Source organism: Triticum aestivum, chromosome 2D (assembly GCF_018294505.1).
Source record: "Triticum aestivum cultivar Chinese Spring chromosome 2D, IWGSC CS RefSeq v2.1, whole genome shotgun sequence".
In the NCBI taxonomy this organism is placed as follows: domain Eukaryota; kingdom Viridiplantae; phylum Streptophyta; class Magnoliopsida; order Poales; family Poaceae; genus Triticum; species Triticum aestivum.
Genome location: NC_057799.1, coordinates 554,995,247 through 555,015,817, shown reverse-complemented (window position 1 = coordinate 555,015,817; position 20,571 = coordinate 554,995,247). Strand labels below are relative to the sequence as shown.

At 51.1% G+C, this 20,571-nt stretch overlaps 1 protein-coding gene across 1 annotated transcript; it reads right to left on the bottom strand.

The window, feature by feature from the left end:
- Positions 1 to 14,931: 14,931 nt before the first annotated feature.
- Positions 14,932 to 16,204, bottom strand: LOC123049942 (F-box/kelch-repeat protein At3g23880-like). Its single transcript, XM_044472796.1, has one exon. The coding sequence runs from the start codon at positions 16,143 to 16,145 to the stop codon at positions 15,849 to 15,851; it is 297 nt and encodes a 98-aa protein (XP_044328731.1). The 5' UTR covers positions 16,146 to 16,204; the 3' UTR covers positions 14,932 to 15,848.
- Positions 16,205 to 20,571: the final 4,367 nt, after the last annotated feature.

Here is a 20,571-nt window from a genome sequence, read left to right as displayed (position 1 = left end):
GCGTTTCTCTTTGGTTCTTTTCGGTGGTATTGAGTCGTAGGGAAGCCGTACTATTAAGAGGGGGTCCGCTTTGGAAAGGTTGGGTGGATTCATCACGTACACATCGTCCCTTGCACCTCCTTTCCTCTTGCCTTTGGAGCATCCTAAGTTTTCCTTGTCTGCCGAACTAGGAAGTGCGGTAGTACTGCTCGTCAGAGCGGTAGTACCGCAGGACCTTGCGGTAGTACCGCCCGCTGGTGCTGTAGTACCGCAAGGCCCCATGGTAGTACCGCTTCTGGAAAGCGGTAGTACCGTGGTCCCTGCTTAGTTCCGCAACTACGCGACTGTAAGGGGCGGATGTAATTTTTTACATCTGCACCTCGCGCGGTAGTACCGCGACTGGCTTACGGTACTACCGCGTCGGGTTTTTGAATCGACTCCAACTCTGCGGATGTAGCCACGGATGTAATTTTTTATATCCGTGCCTTCCCATCCCTGGACAGCCCCTGCCTTGCGGTAGTACCGCAAGGGGGAGCGGTAGTACCGCGCCAGCAGTACTACCGCCCTCTGCCTTAGTGCATGTGTGGCTGTTCTGGTCTCTGCTGCATGGGCGGTAGTACCGCGGGGCTCTGCGGTAGTACCGCGTACCCCTGCGGTAGTACCGCGCCTCAGGTGCGGTAGTACCGCGTGCCCCTGCGGTAGTACCGCGTCTCAGGTGCGGTAGTACCGCGCTGCGCAGGCTGAGTTGGTGGATAACGGTTGGATTTGTTCTTCCACTATATAAGGGGTGTCTTCCTCCTCTAGTTGACTACCTCTTCCACCTCCAAGCTCCATTGTTGCTCTAAGCTCCATTTTCGCCCGATCTCCTTCCCTAGCCAATCAAACTTGTTGATTCTCTAGGGATTGGTTCAGGAGGCCCCGATCTACACTTCCACCAAGAGATATTTGAATCCCCCCACTAATCCCTTGTGGATCTTGTTACTCTTGGGTGTTGAGCACCCTAGACGGTTGAGGTCACCGTGGAGCCATAGTCCATTGTGGTGAAGCTTCGTGGTGTCGTTGGGAGCCTCCAATTAAGTTGTGGAGATTGCCCCAACCTTGTTTGTAAAGGTTCGGTCGCCGCCTTCAAGGGCACCAATAGTGGAAGCACGACATCTCGCATTGTGTGAGGGCGTGAGGAGAATACGGTGGCCCTAGTGGCTTCTTGGGGAGCATTGTGCCTCCACACCGCTCCAACGGAGACGTACTTCCTCTCAAAGGGAAGGAACTTCGGTAACACATCCTCGTCTTCACCGGCTCCACTCTTGGTTATCTCGTGCCTTTACTTGTGCAAGTTTATTTGTGCCTTATCTCTTGCTTGCGTGTATGCTTCATGTTGTTGCATCATATAGGTTGCTCACCTAGTTGCATATCTAGACAACCTACTTTGATGCAAAGTTTAAATTGGTAAAGAAAAGCTAAAAATTGTTAGTTGCCTATTCACCCCCCTCTAGTCAACTATATCGATCCTTTCAACAGGCTTTCCCCTGCCTCGGTTCTGATTGGCTCCTGGCGCCTGCCAGTCTGGGAGGAGATAAGGGCAGAGCCGGACCCCACGCTGCTGGCCCCGGAAGACCAATGGATGGACGAGAGTGATTCTGGCAGTCTCGACAGCTTTTCCAGTTGCGGATCGATTTTCGATTGCGAGCTGTCGCCGCGCACTGGTTCGCCGGGTGGACCCATCGGCTTGGCGGAACCGTTTGCATGCATGCATGATATGACTACATGCCTGGTTAGCCTGTCGTGCAACTCGGAGCACCGTTCCAGCGCCCTGGACCCTGCTGTTGACACCCCAAGGCTTAATCTAACTCCTACCCAGCCAGCTCCGGGACTCTCCCACACGCCAGCGCCGACACCAAACGCATCGCCGCCATGCACGCCCGCGGTAGACTTCTGTTCGGAGGTACGGCGTGCGCTCTCGCCGCTGCTATCCCGTCCTAGGGATCGTGTGCCGCCCAACCGAAAGCCAAGAAGGAAGCGGTCTCCGGCTGTTAACCCGACGAGGAGTGTTCGCCTAGCCCGTGGCGTGGGCGCGGGATCGGCTGCGTCGAAGCAGCAACGCGTGCTCATCAGGCGGCTATGCATGGCCAATGAAGGCGAGGAGATCTCTGACGAAGACTTGCTAATGTACGGGGAACTCTTCAAGACGCCGCTGACCCATGATCAGATCGCCGCGATCCTTGCTCTGTTTGGCTGGGATGCGTCCATCCTGCCGGGGCAGGAGGAGGCAGTCGCGAGCTAGGTAGGCTAGGCTTCGCCGCTGGCTGATGGTGGGCTTAACATATGGCCACACAATCATCCAAAGTAATCGTGTGGAACGTCCGGGGACTCAACTCCCTGGCGAGACGAAGTGCCATTTATCAAGCTGTGACTGGGGCAAACCCTGCGGTGGTTTGCTTCCAGGAGACCAAACTCCAAGTTGTATCACCGGAAATCGTGAAACATTGTCTGGGTAATAGATTTGAGAATTTCGAGTAGCTTCCTGCTGTGGGAACCCGTGGGGGAATTTTGCTTGCTTGGGATGCCACCATGGCATCAGTTTCGAATCCTCACCGCACTACGAACACGCTCACGAGGCTGGTCCGGCCGGCAAGTGGAGGCCAATGGTGGCTTACGAGAGTATATGGGCCTCAAAGCAATGAGGATAAGATCGCTTTCCTACAAGAGCTGGTTGATATTCGGGATCTTCATGCAGGCCCATGGATAGTTGCTGGAGATTTCAATCTCTTGGTAGACCCGGAGGACAAGAACAACAGCGCCGTGAACCACCGCATGATGGCCCGCTTCCGTGCCAAGCTTAACAGGTTAGAGCTGCGAGAGCTATATCTGAACGGGAGAAAATTCACTTGGTCGAATGAGAGGCTTAGGCCGACCTTAGAGAAGATTGATCACGTTTTTGCCACGAGCTGCTGGGAAGATCTCTACCCGACTTGCCTCCTGACCGCCCTGGGATCTGCAGTCTCTGATCATTGCCCCCTCCTGCTTGACCTCAACGCCGATATCATGATGGGGAGGCGATTCCGCTTTGAGGCGTTCTGGCCCAAGGCCGATGGGTTCCACGAGACGGTGGAGACGGCTTGGCAGTCGGTCCCCCTGCACGATAATGCCTTCCTGACCTTGGATAACAAATTGCGAGCCACGGCCAAAGCACTGCAACGTTGGAGCGATCGATGGATTGGAAATGTCAGGATGCAAAACCTCATTGCCCTAGAGGTCATTGCTTGGCTTGATGAGGCCATGGACTCCAGGGCTCTCTCCCTGGACGAGCACGCCTTGCGCAGACTGCTCAAGCGGAAGCTACTCGGGCTGGCGTCGTTGCAGAGGACAATAGCAAGGCAAGGATCGAGGTTGCTGCAGCTAAGAGATGGCGAGGCCAACACCGCATACTTCCATCGTCAGGCCTGTCATCGCCAACGTAAGAATGCCATCCTCTCCTTGCAACACAACGGGCAGACGTTCATGAATCAGGAGGAGATCGCAAACGCGGTAGACGAGTTCTACTCAGCGCTGCTCGGAACCGCTCCCGAGCGTGACTACTCGCTCCAGCTTGACGCCCTTGATCTTCCATGGAAGAACCTGGCTCACCTCGAAGCCCCATTCACAATCGAGGAGATTGAGTGCATCGTCAAGAACATGCCAATGGACAAATCCCCTGGGCCGGATGGATTCACGGGACGTTTTTATGCCTCTTGCTGGAGCATTATTAAGGATGATATGATGCGGGCGATGGGCCAGTTCTATAGAGGTGACATGCGCGGCCTACCGGCGATCAACAAGGCCATCGTCGTCCTCTTGCCGAAGAAAGCAGGAGCGGTTCAAATCACGGATTTTAGACCCGTCAGTCTTGTCCACGGGGCGCTCAAGATCTTCGACAAAGCTCTGGCTGTCAGGCTTGCTGGCGAACTGCCGTCCCTCGTGGGTAATCATCAGAGTGCATTCGTAGCAGGGAGGTCCTTACATGACAATTTCATGCTCGTTCAGTGCACAGCCCGACGCCTCCACGCACTGTGTGACCCTTCTGTCATGTTGAAGCTTGACATATCCAAGGCCTTCGACTCAATTCAATGGCCTTTCCTGCTTGAGGTGATGAGACAGATGGGTTTTGGGCGGAGATGGATCACTTGGATCTGTGGCATGCTTTCCACTTCGTCCACCAGAATCTTGGTCAATGGGAGGCCGGGCGATGCCATCTTTAACTGTCGCGGGCTCAGACAAGGGGGGCCGATCTCTCCTATGCTCTTCATCTTATGCATGGAGCCACTCCACCGGCTGTTCGCGAGAGCCACTGATACGGGTTTGCTAGCCCCACTGGCACGCTCGGGCCTCAAACAAAGACTCTTCATGTTCGCCGATGATGTCATGGTTTTTCTCAAGCCAAAATGTCAGGAGCTCTCAGTGTGCTCGTCGATCCTCGACATGTTCGGGCATGCTTCGGGGCTGCATGTGAACCTTGCCAAGACGGCAGCCCTTCCCATCCGGTGCTCCCAGGAGGAAATGCAACTCGTCCGCGATATGCTTGGTTGCTCGACGGCAGAGTTCCCGTGCAAATACCTTGGCCTCCCCCTCACCATAAGGAAGCAAACGGCAGTGCAATTTCGTGGACTCGTGGACCAGCTCGCCGCGATGCTGCCACACTGGAAGGCAGCGACTCTGCCAAAGAGCAGCAGACTCCTTCTCATCCAATCAGTTCTCACAGCGATGCCCATCCATTCGATGTTAGCTCTGGGGCTGCCACCCAAAACGCTCGCAGCAATGACCAAAATCTGTCGAAGTTTTCTGTGGAGCGGCAAGGCGGAGGCAGGAGGAGGCGCATGTGCAGTCGCCTGGGACGTCGTCTGCCGTCCAAAGTGGGCAGGCGGTCTTGGCGTGCTGGACTTGCGTTGGATGAACGTAGCTTTGTAGACAAAGTGGATCTGGTTACAAAAGACGGACATCTCCAGGCCGTGGGCGGAATTTGCCATTCCCGTGCCCAAGGAGTCAAGACTTCTCTTCGAGGCGGCAGCGCGCGTGCACCTTGGCGATGGCAAGAACACTTTGTTTTGGGAGGATCGATGGCTTATGGGATCCCGCATCCAAGAGCTTGCGCCACGTCTCTATGACCGCATCCCGGCGCGTGTGAAGAAATCTAGAACCGTCTACGAAGCCATAGCCTCAGATGCTTGGGCGCGTGACCTCGGGCCGGCCATTGACCACACCACCTTGGAGCAATTCTTGTCCCTATGGCCCGCGGTGGCGGCCACCCGCCTGAATGAGCACGACAGCGACGCTATTACCTGGGCCTGGAGCAAGGAGGGGCAATTCTCGGCCAGATCGGCCTACGGGGCCAAGTTTTGGGGGCTCCAGGTTTCACCCACGGCTTCGCTCTCCTGGGACTCGCGAGCGCCGCTCAGATGCAGGTTCTTTTCCTGGCTAGCCACTAAGGAGAGGTGCTGGACCTCGGACCGACTGGCGAGGCAGGGATTGCCGCACCAGGACGCATGCCCGCTATGCGATCAACATGATGAAACGATAAACCACCTGCTTCTGCACTGCGTTTTCGTCCGACAAGTGTGGACTCGAGTCCTGCCCGCGCTGGGCATGGGGCATGCTGAGCCTCGCCAGGAAGAGACACTATCGGACTGGTACGTGCGCAGCGGGCTGGACAGGATGACCAAGAAGCGAGCAAGGCCGAGGCGCGCGACTTGCTTGCTAGTCCTCTGGGAGGTGTGGAAGCACCGGAACGAAGTTGTGTTCAATGGCAGGACTCCATGTCTTGGAGACTTGTTGAGGAAAATTGCTAGAGAATACGTGCTATGGAAAGACGCGGGACTGCTCCGCAGCGATGATGATATGCACCAGGGCAACGAGGCAGCTCTAAGGTGCGCGCAGGGCGAGTAGTCACATAATGTGCCGGCTAGAGTTAGGTGGAGTTGACATGGGTGTCATGTAGCCGTGCCCTGTAAACTATTTTGGGGTTCTTTTCCCCTTCTTCTCTTAATAGATGATACGCACACTCGTGCGTATTCGAGAAAAAAAAAGAGCGCGCGCTCTGCGCTGTAGCGACATAAGGCTATGGGGCGGAAATGTGGTAGATTAGATGGCCATTTTGGCGTGTTCATTTCCTCTTGGCTTCATGAAACTGTACCTAATAAGAGAGGACATGTGGTGCCCGGAGTATTTCATGTAACGGAGTATTTTCTCTTGGGTTCACGAATCTACACCCTATAAATGTTTTATATCCATCCGTATGTAGTCCGTTCTTATTGAAATCTCTAAAAAGACCGACTTATATTTAGACACAGAGAGGGACTAGTACGTGTTACGTATCCTGTGAGACGGGAGACGGGGAGAAGGGGCGGGGAAGACGTACGTACATACCGTACATCTCATGCCCTCCTTGCTCCGGCTGGATTCTTGGCACGCGGAATGCGTTCGCGGATTCCGCGGCGCACCCTCGCAACGGCATTCTTCCGTGCAAAAGACTTCCACTGTACCTGTACGGTACGGGCTCCATCCGTTTTCTCTTTTCTTTTGCCCGGGGGGGGGGGGGGGGGGGGGGGGGGGGGGGGCTCCTTCCGTTGCCGCAGCTCTCGGTTGAAAAGTGGATGTCCCTTCAACCGAACTTTTCTTCTCTTTCCCTCTCTCTGTCTCAACCCTCAAGGCCAGTCGCCACCAGAGTGCTGAGTGCACGCAGCTGCTCCCACAAGTTTACGATGGCGACCTTTTTTTTTTCTTGAGTACATCACTAGAGCATCTATGGCCGGGCGTCTTAAACCGGTCTCATACGTCCGGGCAGGCCGCTCGATCGCTGTCCGGTCACGTTTTTTCGACCCAGACGACCCCCTCAAACGGCCCTCAAACGTTCGGGCTGACCGGCACCCCATATCCACTCCAAATATGGGCCGGATATGGGCGCGCCCGAGCATGCACGCCACGTCGGACCCGACAGCCCGATCCCATCCCAAATTGCACCAAATCCACTCTTCCCCGAGCTGCGGATCCATTTGCTCTCTCCTCTCTTCTTCCTCCTCCGCGTCGTCCGCCTCGTAGCTCCGCCGTCGCGCGCGCTCTGCATCCGTTAGTGGCCTCTGCGCCGGCAGCTCTGGCAGAGCAGCCCTCTCTCCCGTCCTCGCCGCGGGGGACATCGTCTCTGGCTCTGAGGATGAACTTTCTTCAGACACATCAAAATCTTCAAGATCAGCAGGTGCACACGCAACTACTCAATGATCTTGCGAAGCACATGTGGACCCACAATGACAACCAAGAAGCCAATGCTTGAGTTTGGCACTTAAAATAAATTTTATGTAAACACTATCTATACTTCATACCAACATTTACTATTTACGTGTGACATTGGCTTGTATGATCGACGTGCATGTATTTGTATGGATTTAAGAGTCCGGATTTGAGATATGTGGATGCAGGGACAGAAATATGAGGGCTCGTCCGGATACGCCCATGGACGTGCCCGGACGCATCCATGAACGTATAGGCGTCGGACTTGCCAAGTCCGGCGGCTGTAGATGCTCTTAGGGAAGTGCGCATCCTTGCGTTTGTACAAGTAAAGCCAGATGAAAAAAGGGCCTTTAGGCCAGTGCTCGCCTTTTGTTTCCTCCCGGCCGGGTAGGTCAATGCTTAGTTTGTTCTATTAGTACTTTATTCATTCCTTTTTACTTCACATATTAGATTTGTGTCAAGTCAAATTTTATAAAGTTTGACCAAATTTATATTAAAAAGTATCAACATCTATAATATTAAATATGTATACTACGAATCTATATTTCATAATGAATCTAACAATGTTGGTTTGGCATTGTGAATGTTAATATTTTTTCTAATTACTTTGACTTCGAACAAAATTTATATGCGGACTAAAAAGAACCGAAAGGAGTACCATTTAAAATCCAAGAGAAAGAACAAAAAACTCTAGTCAATGCCTCGAGCATACCCCCGCTGGCCATGGACCATATCCATATGGTTCGCAAGAAAGACATCACGGCGTTTTCTGACGGTATAACTGCAAGACAAGCCCTCGACGATGACAACAATGATCGCGTGACAATGACGACATCCGACCGCATCATCTCAGATGACACAACTGGATAGCGACGACCTTATGTGGCCACACGGGCGCTGGGAAAAGCATTTGTGTGATCGATGGATTCCTTCGGTCCTTATGGTCTCATTGTTAACGACAATATCAACAAGGTGCATCGTCTATGTCTGTAGCTTCATCATAGTATAGTTTTTTGCGCCTCCGACTTTGTGCGGCTTCATCATCCATGAGGTGACTAAATCGACCATGACTACCTTGACCACGACTACATCATCATGATCGGCTAACTCGACATCAACATCAAGGGCTACGTCTATAAGTACACATCGGCAACGACTCCAGTCAACAATGTCCATGTCATCACTAGCGTCCATGCCACTCTCGACGTAACCGTGAGCGTACAGAGGAGGAAATGGAAGGCATCAAAAGGGGACGTCGTCACTGCCCTAGGTGATGACTTATCAATCATTACAAACGCAGTTCATGATGGCGAAGTGGAGAAGAAGACAGAAGCGCAATACTTCAAATTAAGCTACATTTGTCTGCTTCACTCCCACTACGACCAAGGAGGAATATTATAGAAGTATAAACGTGATTAGGATAGAGACTAGAAGATTGATAAAGAACAAGTTTGAACACACAATATACTTCCTTGTACTCCAAGCCTCTTCTACGTCATACTCTATATATACTTCTTCCGTCCAAAAATTATTATCTTAAATTTATCTAGATACGGATGTATCTAACACTAAAATATGAGTAGATACATCCGTATGTAGACAAATCTAAGACAAGAATTTTAGGACAGAGAGAGTACCTCACAACGGTCAAATCAATGCAATACAGTAAGGGAAATATTCTAGTCATCCTATAATTTTCTACAGGACAGAGTGGCTAATCAACAAATAGACAAAATCAAGCACCTCTCACAAAAAAGTGTATTGATACCAGACAAATAACTCAGATAACACAACGACAAATTTGAATGTATCTTCATGTTCGATAACTCTAGTTAAAGGAGTCCTCGTCGATGATGCCGCGCCAGGCCTTGCAGACGGACCGGAATCGCAGCAGCGCCTCCACGGGGAGCCGCGGCAGGATCTCCGACAACAGCTCGTCCGGCAGGTACGATATGCTCGTCTTTGTCTTGGTGGTGGCCGTCTCGTCGTGCATGGCGGCGCTGGAGTATTCCTTCCTTCGGAACTTCTTTTTAGCGTTTCTTTGAACTTTTAGGGCAAACTGGATGACTAGATGCGAGGCAAATTGATCGAGCGGTGCAGGATCGGTGTCTATATATATGGGTTCGTGTTGTAGACTTTTTTTTTAGGGGAAACATGCTCAGCTTTATTGATCTATATGACGAATTACAGGAATAATCGAAGTATCAAAGGGTTCTAGCAGCCATAAATGGCGACCCTCCCCTAAGTGCAAAGCATGTCTAGCTAAATGATGCGCCTCCATATTGGAAAGGCGACCTTCATGAACAAAGGAAACAGACTGAAAATCTACACAACTATCCTTAATCTCCTTCACAATTGGGGCAGTGATTCCATACGTTCCTGAGTTGATATCTGAGACTGCTGAGAGGCAGTCCGAGGCCACTTTGATCTTATGAAGTATCAGATCCTTGGACAAGGAAAGGGCTTCTCTGCATGCCAAAGTTTCCAGTATATTTGGGTCCGTCAAACCATGGAAAACCAAGGCCGAAGACCCCACATAAGCACCATGTTCATCACGACATACTGCGCTAACTGCACCAATCGGTGGGTTTCTGCACACTGCACCGTCCACATTAACCTTTGTATACCCACTTGGGGGTGGGATCCAAGCCTTAGCATGAGCTTGTGGTGGGCGTACATTTGATATCACATGTGTCGGCATTGCCACTTGAAGGTCAGAGATGTACCTATTTATGAACATATGGGTCGACAATGGACTCTGGTGCTCTCCTTCATGGATTAACTTTCTTCGTGCTGACTATATTGCCCAAAGTGTGATAACAATCCTAATCACCTCCGCGTGTGATACAGAAGCAACAATACTGAAAATCCATGCTTTTGCGTCGGGTTCTGCAGTTGCAAGCAAATGTTCTACTAGCTCTGGTTCATTCAGGGCCCATACGCAGCGCGCCATGGTGCAATTTATCAAGGAGTGGAACCAGGAATCAGTCACGCCGCAGATTGCACAACACGGGGACGACCCCATGTTTCTGTGTTTAACGACATCAGCAGTGGGGAGTGAGCATTGAGCTAGTCGCCATAGGAATACCTTAATTTTTGAGGGTATTGGAATTTTCCACAACTTGGACCAACTTTCCTGCTCTCTCCTGCAGTCCGATGGGCCGGCGCGACCCTCCAGCCAAGCCTCACGGCGCAGTTTTGTGGTGATTAGCATTCGATAGGCCGAGCGAACCGTGAACTCTCCCTTCTTCTCATGGGCCCATGCCCAAAAGTCAGGGTACTGTCGGGTGCATAAGGGAATGTTCAAGATCACATCGGCATCAATAGGTAAGAATGCTGCGCGCACCAGGTCCTCTTTCCAACTCGCTGTAGTATTGTCAATAAGCTCAGACACTAGTTGGGGCTGGTTTGGTGTTAAACATACGATAGGCCTCATGGATGCCTCTTTAGGGAGCCAATTTTGTTGCCATATGTGAGTACTGTTCGTGTTGTAGACAGGCACGGTACACGAGTGGTCTACGTAGGAAGCCCGCGCAACATGGACCTGGCCCAGCAAGCGCGAGCTCACAAGCTCTAGCGAGAGAGCGCACGTCTGTTTTTCTCGTTTTTTCATTTATTTTATTTCTTTTTTTATTTTCGGTCATTTTAATTTTATTTTGAGAAAATTCAAGAATACAAAAGAATGTTGTGAATTAAAAAAACAGTAAAATTCAAAAATGTTCATGCAAATTTTAAACATTTCATGAATTTAAAAATCTCACTAATTCAAAAAAGCTCAAAATTTAAAAAATGTTCATTAATTCATAAGTATTCTTAAATTAAATAAATTTCATAAATTTTAAAAATAAAAATAAAAGTAAAATAGAAAACCAGAACCAGAAAAAACAAAAAAAGAGAGAAAAAACCGAAAGCTTCATAAAATCGTGCTTTAAATCCATCATAGGACTATGCACCACCCTGACGGACATGCCATCATCATTCATGTGGATTGAAGATACCAGACAACTGCAGGCATAAGCTTGCTCGGTCCGTCATCAAGCTGTCCCGCCACGAAAGGGGCACTAGTGATTCGGAATGAGAGGTGAAACGGTGGACCGAAACGCGATTTCCTTATTTCCACCTACCTCTCCCCTCCACCCTCCTTCAGCCATTCCCGCACCCAATCCCACCTCTGCGCTGCTACCCCAGGCCAAGCCACAGGGGCGTGGTGAGGCCAAGGAGGGCAAGGCTCCCTCAATTGATGGCGATGGCGATGCCCTGCCCCATTCGGATGGTGGACCGCATGTCTCTCGAGCCATAGCGTGAGATGGAGGGGTGGTGAGTGTCAACTACGTACCCAGACTCATCTCAGTGGGTGGGGATCAGCGTGCAGATCATCCGTTGGTCCTCTCTCGAGGAGAGGACGGGATTCTCCGGAGCGGAGGTATTTGCGTAGACGAGTTCATGCTCTAGGCGATGATACAGGCGGAGTCCCTCGATCCGATGCAGGTGATGACTTATCAGTCATTACAAGCGCAGGTCATGATGGCGAAGTGGAGAAGAAGACATAAGCGCAATACTTCAAATTAAGTCACATTTGTCTGCTTCACTCCCGCTACGACTAAGAATAAACGTGATTAGGATAGAGACCAGAAAATTGATAAAGAATAAGGAGTAAAATGCACTGGTGGTCATTGAACTAGTCGCGTATGTTTACTTTGGTCATTGTACTTCAGAATATGATCAATACGGTCACTATATACGTGTTGAGGTGATTATACGGTCACTATCAAATGATATATCTCTGTATGCCATCTATTTGACCGGTCAAACAACCACATGGCACCTCGCCAGCTTGTTTTCTCCCTCTATCTATGCGGAGCCATCTGTCAGTGGGTGGACGAAAAGAGGTAGAGTGAAAATAAAACTCTGTACTCGACCACGCTAACCAGCGGCACTTATCTCATCTAATGGCTGACTGGAGGAAGTAATCTTTTTATATCGTTCAGGCATTCACGTGACAGCCATTGGGGTAATTTTTTTTGCGTGACAGCCATTTTTCAGACGACCCGTGCGACCTTTTCTGAACATATCATGTGTATATAGAGCACTGGCCGTCGACGTTGTACCAACCCCTCTTTCTCTTGTTAACCCGATCTGTGCATGCAAAATAAGAGAAATAATGCAAACTTTGAAAAAAAATATGTACAAATAAAATTTAAAGATCATCTTTAACCATGCAATGATCATCATGTAGCAAACCGCACTTACTCAGGTCTATGTCGGCCTCAATATGAGGGGTGAATAAACATAACAAGCAGACCTTCCCCTTCCCCTCCCTTCTCGGTCGCTCCTGCGAGCGACGCGGAGGGGAAACCCTAGCCGCCGGTCGCAGGCCCTCCTCCTCCTCGACTCCTCCCTCGCCGCCGCCGGCTCGCGCTGACAGGCGAAGCCCTGTCAGCCTTGGCAGCGGCGGGGCCTTCCTTCCCCTGCTCGCTAGGGCCGACGCGGGTCGGGGTCCGCGGGCGGCGGCGTGGCGCTGGCCGAGGGCGTGACGGCGCTGCGGCGGGCGGCGGTGGCGGGGCCGGTGCCTGGCGGCAGCGCGTTGGGCTCGGTGGTGCTCGGTTCCGCGCGATTGCGCCTGGCGTGGTGGCGGTGGCAACTGGTGGAGCGCGTCGGCCCCCCTTCGGCGGGTGGCTGATGCAGATGCCGGGAGCGCCGCTTCTGGCCGCGTGGGCGGCGGATTGGCGGTGAGCGTGGCCGGCTCCTGGGGCTTCCCCGTTTGCCCTTGGAGCAGATCTGGCGATGGTGCTTCCTCTCCGGGGGATGGATTGGGGAAACCCCTTGGCTGTTCGCTGCGGCCACGATGCCGGCGGCACTCCGGCGTTGTTCCCCTTCTTGAAGGCGGCTTCGCAATCCCCCCCTTGCCCTCCCTTCCTCGTCCCGGGTGAAAGCCCCAAATCTCCGGATTGGGTGGTGACGGCGCTCCGGCGTCGTTTTTCTTCTTGAAGACACCACCTTGGAGCAGCGGAGTGGTGGTCGAGGCTTTGGCACGGGAGGTGGCTGCCGGATATCGTCAGTGGTGTCCATGCTCGGGCACTTGCGGTTGAAGTTGGCGCTGGCGCGCGGCGTTGGCGATGCTCGGTGGTGCGGCTGCCTGGTGCGGTAGTCGTGCTTGTCGTCCCCTCCCGGCAACCTGTTGGTCCTGGTCATGCGAGCTCAGGGGTGAGCGACTCTGCCTGTCGACGGCGTAGTGTCCTCCGATCCAGGACTAGAGGGCAGGGGGCTCTATTCGGAGGTAGAGACGGATGGCGGACCGGATGGCCTTGCTCAAGGGGGATGACGGAGCGTGACAATCCTCCTGCAGCGGGATCTACCTCGGCTTAGTCGCGGTGTGTGTTGGCTCCTTTTCGCCAAGGGCTTCGATGTTCAAACTTGTGCTTGGTGCATTCGAGTCTTGTTAGTGGCTCCTTTGGTATCTTGTATCTTTGTCGTTTATGGTTTTTTTCTTCCTTTCTTTTGTATCGTTGAACTTGTGATTCGGTGGGTGCTTTATAATATAAAGCGGGGGAAAACCCTTTATCAGTAAATATGAGGGGTCGATGTCCAGGTCGTCGTCTGCCGTAGCATGGCCGGCTGGTGCATTTACGACTTTATGTGCGTGCATTTGCATGTCGTCGTTTGCATGCACCTCTATGTCTTCGTCTGCCACGTGCGCGTCCACCTCTGCCTTTGCATGCATCTCCATGTCGTCGTTCATCGTAGCATGGCTGGCTGCTGCGTTTACTTCTGCGTCCACGACGTTTGCGTGCGCATCCACCTCCGCGCCCGTGTGCACATCCATGACATCATCAGTCGCAGCTTGGCCGGCTGTTGCGTTTACCTGTGCGTCATCGTTCGCCGTAGCCTAGCCGACTTGACGGGCTGCTGCGTGCACGTCCATCTCCAAAACAGCCGGCACCTCGCCCAACGCCACCGCCGGGGCCGCCCACACGCATCATCGCCTTGCGCCCGGCGAGGACCAGTCAGCCATGTACGGAACGGTGCCAGCGGCCGCCTCGACCGGCCGTAGAGTCTAATGGCTGTCAGGTGAATACCTAGACGATATAAAAGGATTACTTCTTCCAATCAGGGAGTAGGCGGGATAGGTGCAGCTGGTTTGCGTACTGCCACATAAGTGCGAGGTTTGGGAGAGAAAACGAGCTGACATGGTGTCTTGTGGATTGTTTGACCAGTCAAATAAATGGAATGCAGGGCTATACGATCTGGCAGTGACCGTATAATCATCTCAACACGTATATAGTGATCGTATTGATCGTATTCTTAAATACAGTGACCAAAGTGAGCGTACGCGATAAGTTCAATGACCACGGGTGCATTTTACTCAAGAATAAGTTTAAACACACAATATATCTCCTTGTACTCCAAGCCTCTTCTACGTCATACTCTATATATACCCCACGACAGTCAGATCAGTACAATTCAGTAACAGAAGTATTCTAATCATTCTATAATTTTCTACATGAAAAAAAGGGCAAATCAACAAACAGACAAAATCAAGCACCCGCCACAAAAAAATTGTAATAGCACATTATTGATACCAGACAAATAACTCAGATAACACAACGATAAATTTGAATGTATCTTCATGTTCGATAACTCTAGTAAAATAAATATATTGAAACCTAGATCCGAACTAGGCTTGGAACATAGGGGACTACATAAAGGTCGGCGATATTTTTTTCCGTGAATTCGACAAATTTGTCGGTGCCAAGTTGATGATACCTCAAGCGCTTCATCTCAATCAGATCATTATTGATCGGACTTTGGAGATCGTAGTTGTAGAGGTAGTATGTTGCAAAATGGAACATCACGACATCAGGGGTCGCGGTCATGGGCATACAAGATCGAAACGAAAAGGGCCCCCTGATGACACGACGCAGATCCCAGTGTGGCGGATGGGAACCATCGTCGAGATCACCGCACATCGTCCACATCTCAAGAACACCGAAATCGGACGCTGCCCGCGCGCATACACACAGCTCCCCGTGGAGCTCGCTTAATCTGGACGACTTGTAGTTAAACCTCGGGGTGCAAGGAGGCGCCGGTACAATGCTGAAAGACTCGTCCTCTAACCTGAAGCGGACAAAGCTTGGAGCGAGTGGTGTCTCGTGGAGACCCCCCTGCACGACGGTCCACAACAAGGAGCCCCTGAAGAAGGTCGCCGTTCGATGTGGCATGACCTGGTGATGCGGCGGTGCGGCCGCGGTGTCACGCCAACAAAGGTCCGTCCCTATGGTGAACACCCCCATCTTGGCAGTATAGTAGTGGGTAGCCGGGGCGCGCACGTCCAGATAAGTGTAGAAGCGGGCAACCTTGTAAGCGTTGTAGCGAGGGTCCTGGCCAAGACCGAACGCCTGAGCACCTGGGGCGAAGCGGTTGACGACGGGCCCGACGTCGGGAGGGGTCGTCCGGGTCGGGGGAAGCGTCAGGGTGCGCCGAGTGGCCGGGTTAACCACGTGCACCGTGCTGCCGCTAGGCAGCAGCACCAGCCCATCGCAGTGCGCCATGCTGTGCAACGCATTCTTCTTGGAACGGCAGTCGGACACGGCGTGCAGGAGGGTGGCGGCGCCTTGCTACTTTCCATCCCACTGGTACAAACCGGCGGCGGTCACCTCTCCGATCGAGGAAGCGAGAGAGCCATCGTCGTCGTTCTCCCCGATCCACGGCGCGACGAGCAAGGACGTGGTCTGGAGGCGGAGGTGTTCCCGGTGGAAGGAGTCCTCGTCGATGATGCCGCGCCAGGCCTTGCAGACGGACCTGAATCGCAGCAACGACTCCACGGGGAGCCGCGGCAGGATCTCCGACACCAGCTCGTCCGGCAGGTACGATATGCCCGTCTTTGTCTTGGTGGTGGCCCTCTCGTCGTGCATGGCGGCGCTGGAGTATTCCTTCCTTTGGAACTTCGTTTCTTTGGAACTTTTAGGGCAAACTGGATTACTACCTGCGAGGCAAATTGATCGATCGGTGTCTATATATATGGGTTCGTGTGGTAGTTGTAGACAGGCACGGTTACACGGGTAGTCGACGTAGGAAGCTGCTATAGGAATCGCTCGTAGCGAGAAGCACCGGTCGCGTCGCTCGCGTTGCCCGCGCAACATGGACCTGGCCCAGCAAGCGCGAGCACAGGAGCTCTAGCGAGAGAACGCACGTCTGTTTTCCTCGTTTTTTCATTTCTTTTTTTATTTTCGGTCATTTTAATTTTATTTTGAGAAATTTCATGAATACAAAAGAACATTTGAATTTAAAAAATCAGTAAAATTCAAAAAAATGTTCACGAATAAGAAAAATATTAATGAATTCAAAAATGTTCATGCAAATTCTGAACATTTCCTGAATTAAAAAATGCCACTAATTAAAAAAAGTTCAAAATTTGAAAAATAGTCATGATTTCATAAATATTCGTAAATTAAATGAAGTTCATGAATTTTAGAAATAAAAATAAAAGTAAAATAAAATAAAATAAAATAGAAAACCAGAACTATAAAAGCGAAAAAGAAAAGAGAGAAAAAAACCGAAAGCTTCATGATACTGTGCTTTAAATCCAGCATAGGACTGTGCACCGCCTCGACGGACAATCCATCATCATTCCTGTGGGATTGAAGATATAGGACAACTTCAGGCTTCTCGGTCCCTCATCAAGGTGTCCCGCCACGGAAGGGGCACTAGTGATTCAGAATGAGAGGTGAAACGGCGGACCGAAACATGACTTCCCTATATCCACCTACCTCTCCCCTCCATCATCCTTCCGCTATTCCCACACCCAATCCCACCTCTGAGCTGCTCCTCCATGGCAAGCAACAGGAGCGTCGTGAGGCCGAGGAGGCCGAGGCTCCCTCAATTAATGGCGTTGTCGATGCCCTGCCCCATTCTGATGGTGGACCGCATGTCTCTCGAGGCATACCGCGAGATGGAGAGGGTGGCGCGTGTCAACTACCCAGACTCAGTGAGTGGAGAATCATCCGTTGGTCCTCTCTCAAGGAGATGATGTGCGATTCTCTGGAGTGGAGGCATTTGCGCAATCGTCTTCATCTTCTAGTCGATGATGTAGGCGGAGTCGTGCAGGTGACGGAGTCGATTCTGCCAAATCTCGGGTATGGGGTCCTGAGCTGTTAGCCTAAATACGGAGGTAACAAGAGACGCGTGATTTTACTCAGGTTCAGCCTCTCTCGAAGAGATAATACCCTACGTCCTACTTTTGTTTGTATTGATTGTGGATAGAGTACAGAGTACATGTGTTTCTACCACGAGATTGTCTACTACTTGATTGCGTATTTGGCCTCTACGCGCCCTATGTACCCCCTGCTTACTTCCTTTGGTGATCTGGACATGGAGAAGAAATGATTCTCGCCTATTTTGCCTAGAGGTGACCCTAAGTTATCAAACCCATGGGAGGAAGGCCCCCTTGAAGCTAGGTGAAAGATCGTGGATGTCGCCTAGAGGGGGGGGGGGTGAATAGGCGCTTTAAAATAATTATGGTTTAGGCTTGAACAAATGCGGAATAAACCTAGCGGTTAATTTGACAAGCACAAAACCTACAACAACTAGGCTCACCTATGTGCACCAACAACTTATGCTAAGCAAGATAAACAACTAAGTGATAGGAAGATATATGACAAGAAACAATATGGCTATCACAAAGTAAAGTGCATAAGTAAAGGGTTCGGGTAAGAGATAACCGAGGCACGCGGAGACGACGATGTATCCCGAAGTTCACACCCTTGCGGATGCTAATCTCCGTTTGGAGCGGTGTGGAGGCACAATGCTCCCCAAGAAGCCACTAGGGCCACCGTAATCTCCTCACGCCCTCGCACAATGCAAGATGTCGTGATTCCACTAAGGGACCCTTGAGGGCGGTCACCGAACCCGTACAAATGGCAACCCTTACCGAACCCGTACACTTTGGCAACCCTTGGGGGCGGTCACCTGTACCCGTCAAATTGCTCGGGGCGATCTCCACAACCTAATTGGAGACCCCGACGCTTGCCCGGAGCTTTACACCACAATGATTGAGCTCCGAACACCACCAACCGTCTAGGGCGCCCAAGCACCCAAGAGGAACAAGCTCAAGGGCACCAAGCACCCAAGAGTAATAAGCTTCTCAACTTGTAACTTCCACGTATCACCGTGGAGAACTCAAACCGATGCACCAAATGCAATGGCAAGGGCACACGGAGTGCCCAAGTCCTTCACTCTCAAATCCCACCGAAGCAACTAATGCTAGGGAGGAAAAAGAGAGGAAGAACAAGAAGGAGAACACCAAGAACTCCAAGATCTAGATCCAAGGGGTTCCCCTCACATAGAGGAGAAAGTGATTGGTGGAAATGTGGATCTAGATCTCCTCTCTCTTTTCCCTCAAAAACTAGCAAGAATCCATGGAGGGATTGAGAGTTAGCAAGCTCGAAGAAGGTCAACAATGGGGGAAGAACACGAGCTCAACGGATAAGGTAGAATGGGGAAGAAGACCCCCTTATATAGTGGGGGGAACAATCCAACCGTTACCCCCCACTTCAGCCCCGCAGAGAGCGGTACTACCGCTCCCCCTCGCGGTACTGCCGCTGGGCCCAGAGCGGTACTACCGCGGTGGTCAGGGCGGTACTACCGCACACGGGCGGTACTACTGCCCCCACTACCGCGGCTAGTACCGCAAAACCCGACACGGAAAAAGACCCCTCGAATCAAGGCGGTACTAGCACGGAGCCGCAGCGGTACTACGGCTGGGGGCTACAGCGGTACTACCGCTGTGGAGCGGTACTGCCGCTTGTAGCAGCCAAGCGGTACTACCGCTCCGGCCCGCGGTACTACCGCTGGGACCAGAGAGGGCACACTTCCACGACAACAAGTATACTCCACGAGAAACCAAAACTGCCATAACTTCTGCATATGAGCTCCGAAGTGAGCAAACTCAAGCTTGTTGGATACAAGACGACGAGTAGCATCAAAACAGCGACAAAATAGAAGAGTGAAACCTCCAACCGAGAAGAACCGGCATAACCTCCAACATCGAAAACATCATAGAAGATGCGAGTGAACTCCGTTTTCGATGAACTCGAGCTTGTCATCAAGATGACCATAAGCTCCAAAACTCACAAAGAGAAGAACCAAACAAGAACCAATAAAGATGATGCAAGGATGCAATGGTTTGAGCTCTCTATGAACGATACGATCAAGCTACTCATCGAGAGCCCCCCTTGATAGTACGGCAATCGACCCTATAACCCGGTCTCCCAACTACCATCATGAGACCGGTAACATAGAAAACCTATCAAGGGCAAACCTTTGCCTTGCACATGGTCCACTTGAGCTAGATGATGACGATCTTGACTCCCTCAAGTTGGACCACCTTTCTTGGTTGCGTTGGCTCAATGAAGACTAGTTGATTGCTCCCCCATACTTCACTATGGGTGAGCCACTCTTCCGCACATCTTCACAAGTCCATTGTGACCACAATGGACGACAAGCTTCAAGCATTTGATCTCTTCATGATGCTTCACTTGAACTTGCACACCACAACATCTTCACAAGTCCATTGTCACCACAATGGACGGCAAGCTTCAAGCATTTGATCTCTTCATGATGCTTCACTTGAACTTGCACACCGCAACCTAACCCCACAAAGAACTCTCACGAAGATCATGGGTTAGTACACAAAGCATAATTGACAATGCTTACCACATCATGGGATCGCTTGATCCCTCCCGGTACGTCTTCTACGCTTTGTGAGTTGATCAAATTGATTCACTCTTGACTTAGTCTTGATCAACCTTGACTCTTTCCAACTCTCTTCATTTGGATGATGTCTTGAAGGTAAACATGAATGATCACACAATCTTCTTCTTCAAGACATGCTTGCAATAAGCTCAACTCTCACATGACCAATCTTTGGATAATTCCTTAATAACACCTTGGTCACCACATAAACTCCTTGAAACCAACACATGGACTTCAAGAAATGCATATGGACAAATCCTTCAAATATAACTCAAGGCAACCATTAGTCCATAGAGATTGTCATCAATTACCAAAACCAAACATGGGGGCACCGCATGTTCTTTCACTAGGGTCTCAAGAAAGCTTTTGTTAAAGAATAATTCCAGCTTTTTGCCGGATCAAAATCAAACAAACTGAAGGGGAACATTTATAATAAAAATAGACATGGGTATGAGACTTATTGCTTACAACCATATATTTGTGTTGGGACTAGATATGATCTTAATTTGTTCGCTGGAAGTCACCCATCGAGATGTGCTTGTTACGAACCGAAGTGGGGGATGTGTCCAAATTACGTCTTTGACCAAC

Bases quoted from the DNA above. Each gene is read 5' to 3' on its own strand.
- LOC123049942 (XM_044472796.1), bottom strand. From the start codon at position 16,145: ATGCACGACGAGAGGGCCACCACCAAGACAAAGACGGGCATATCGTAC.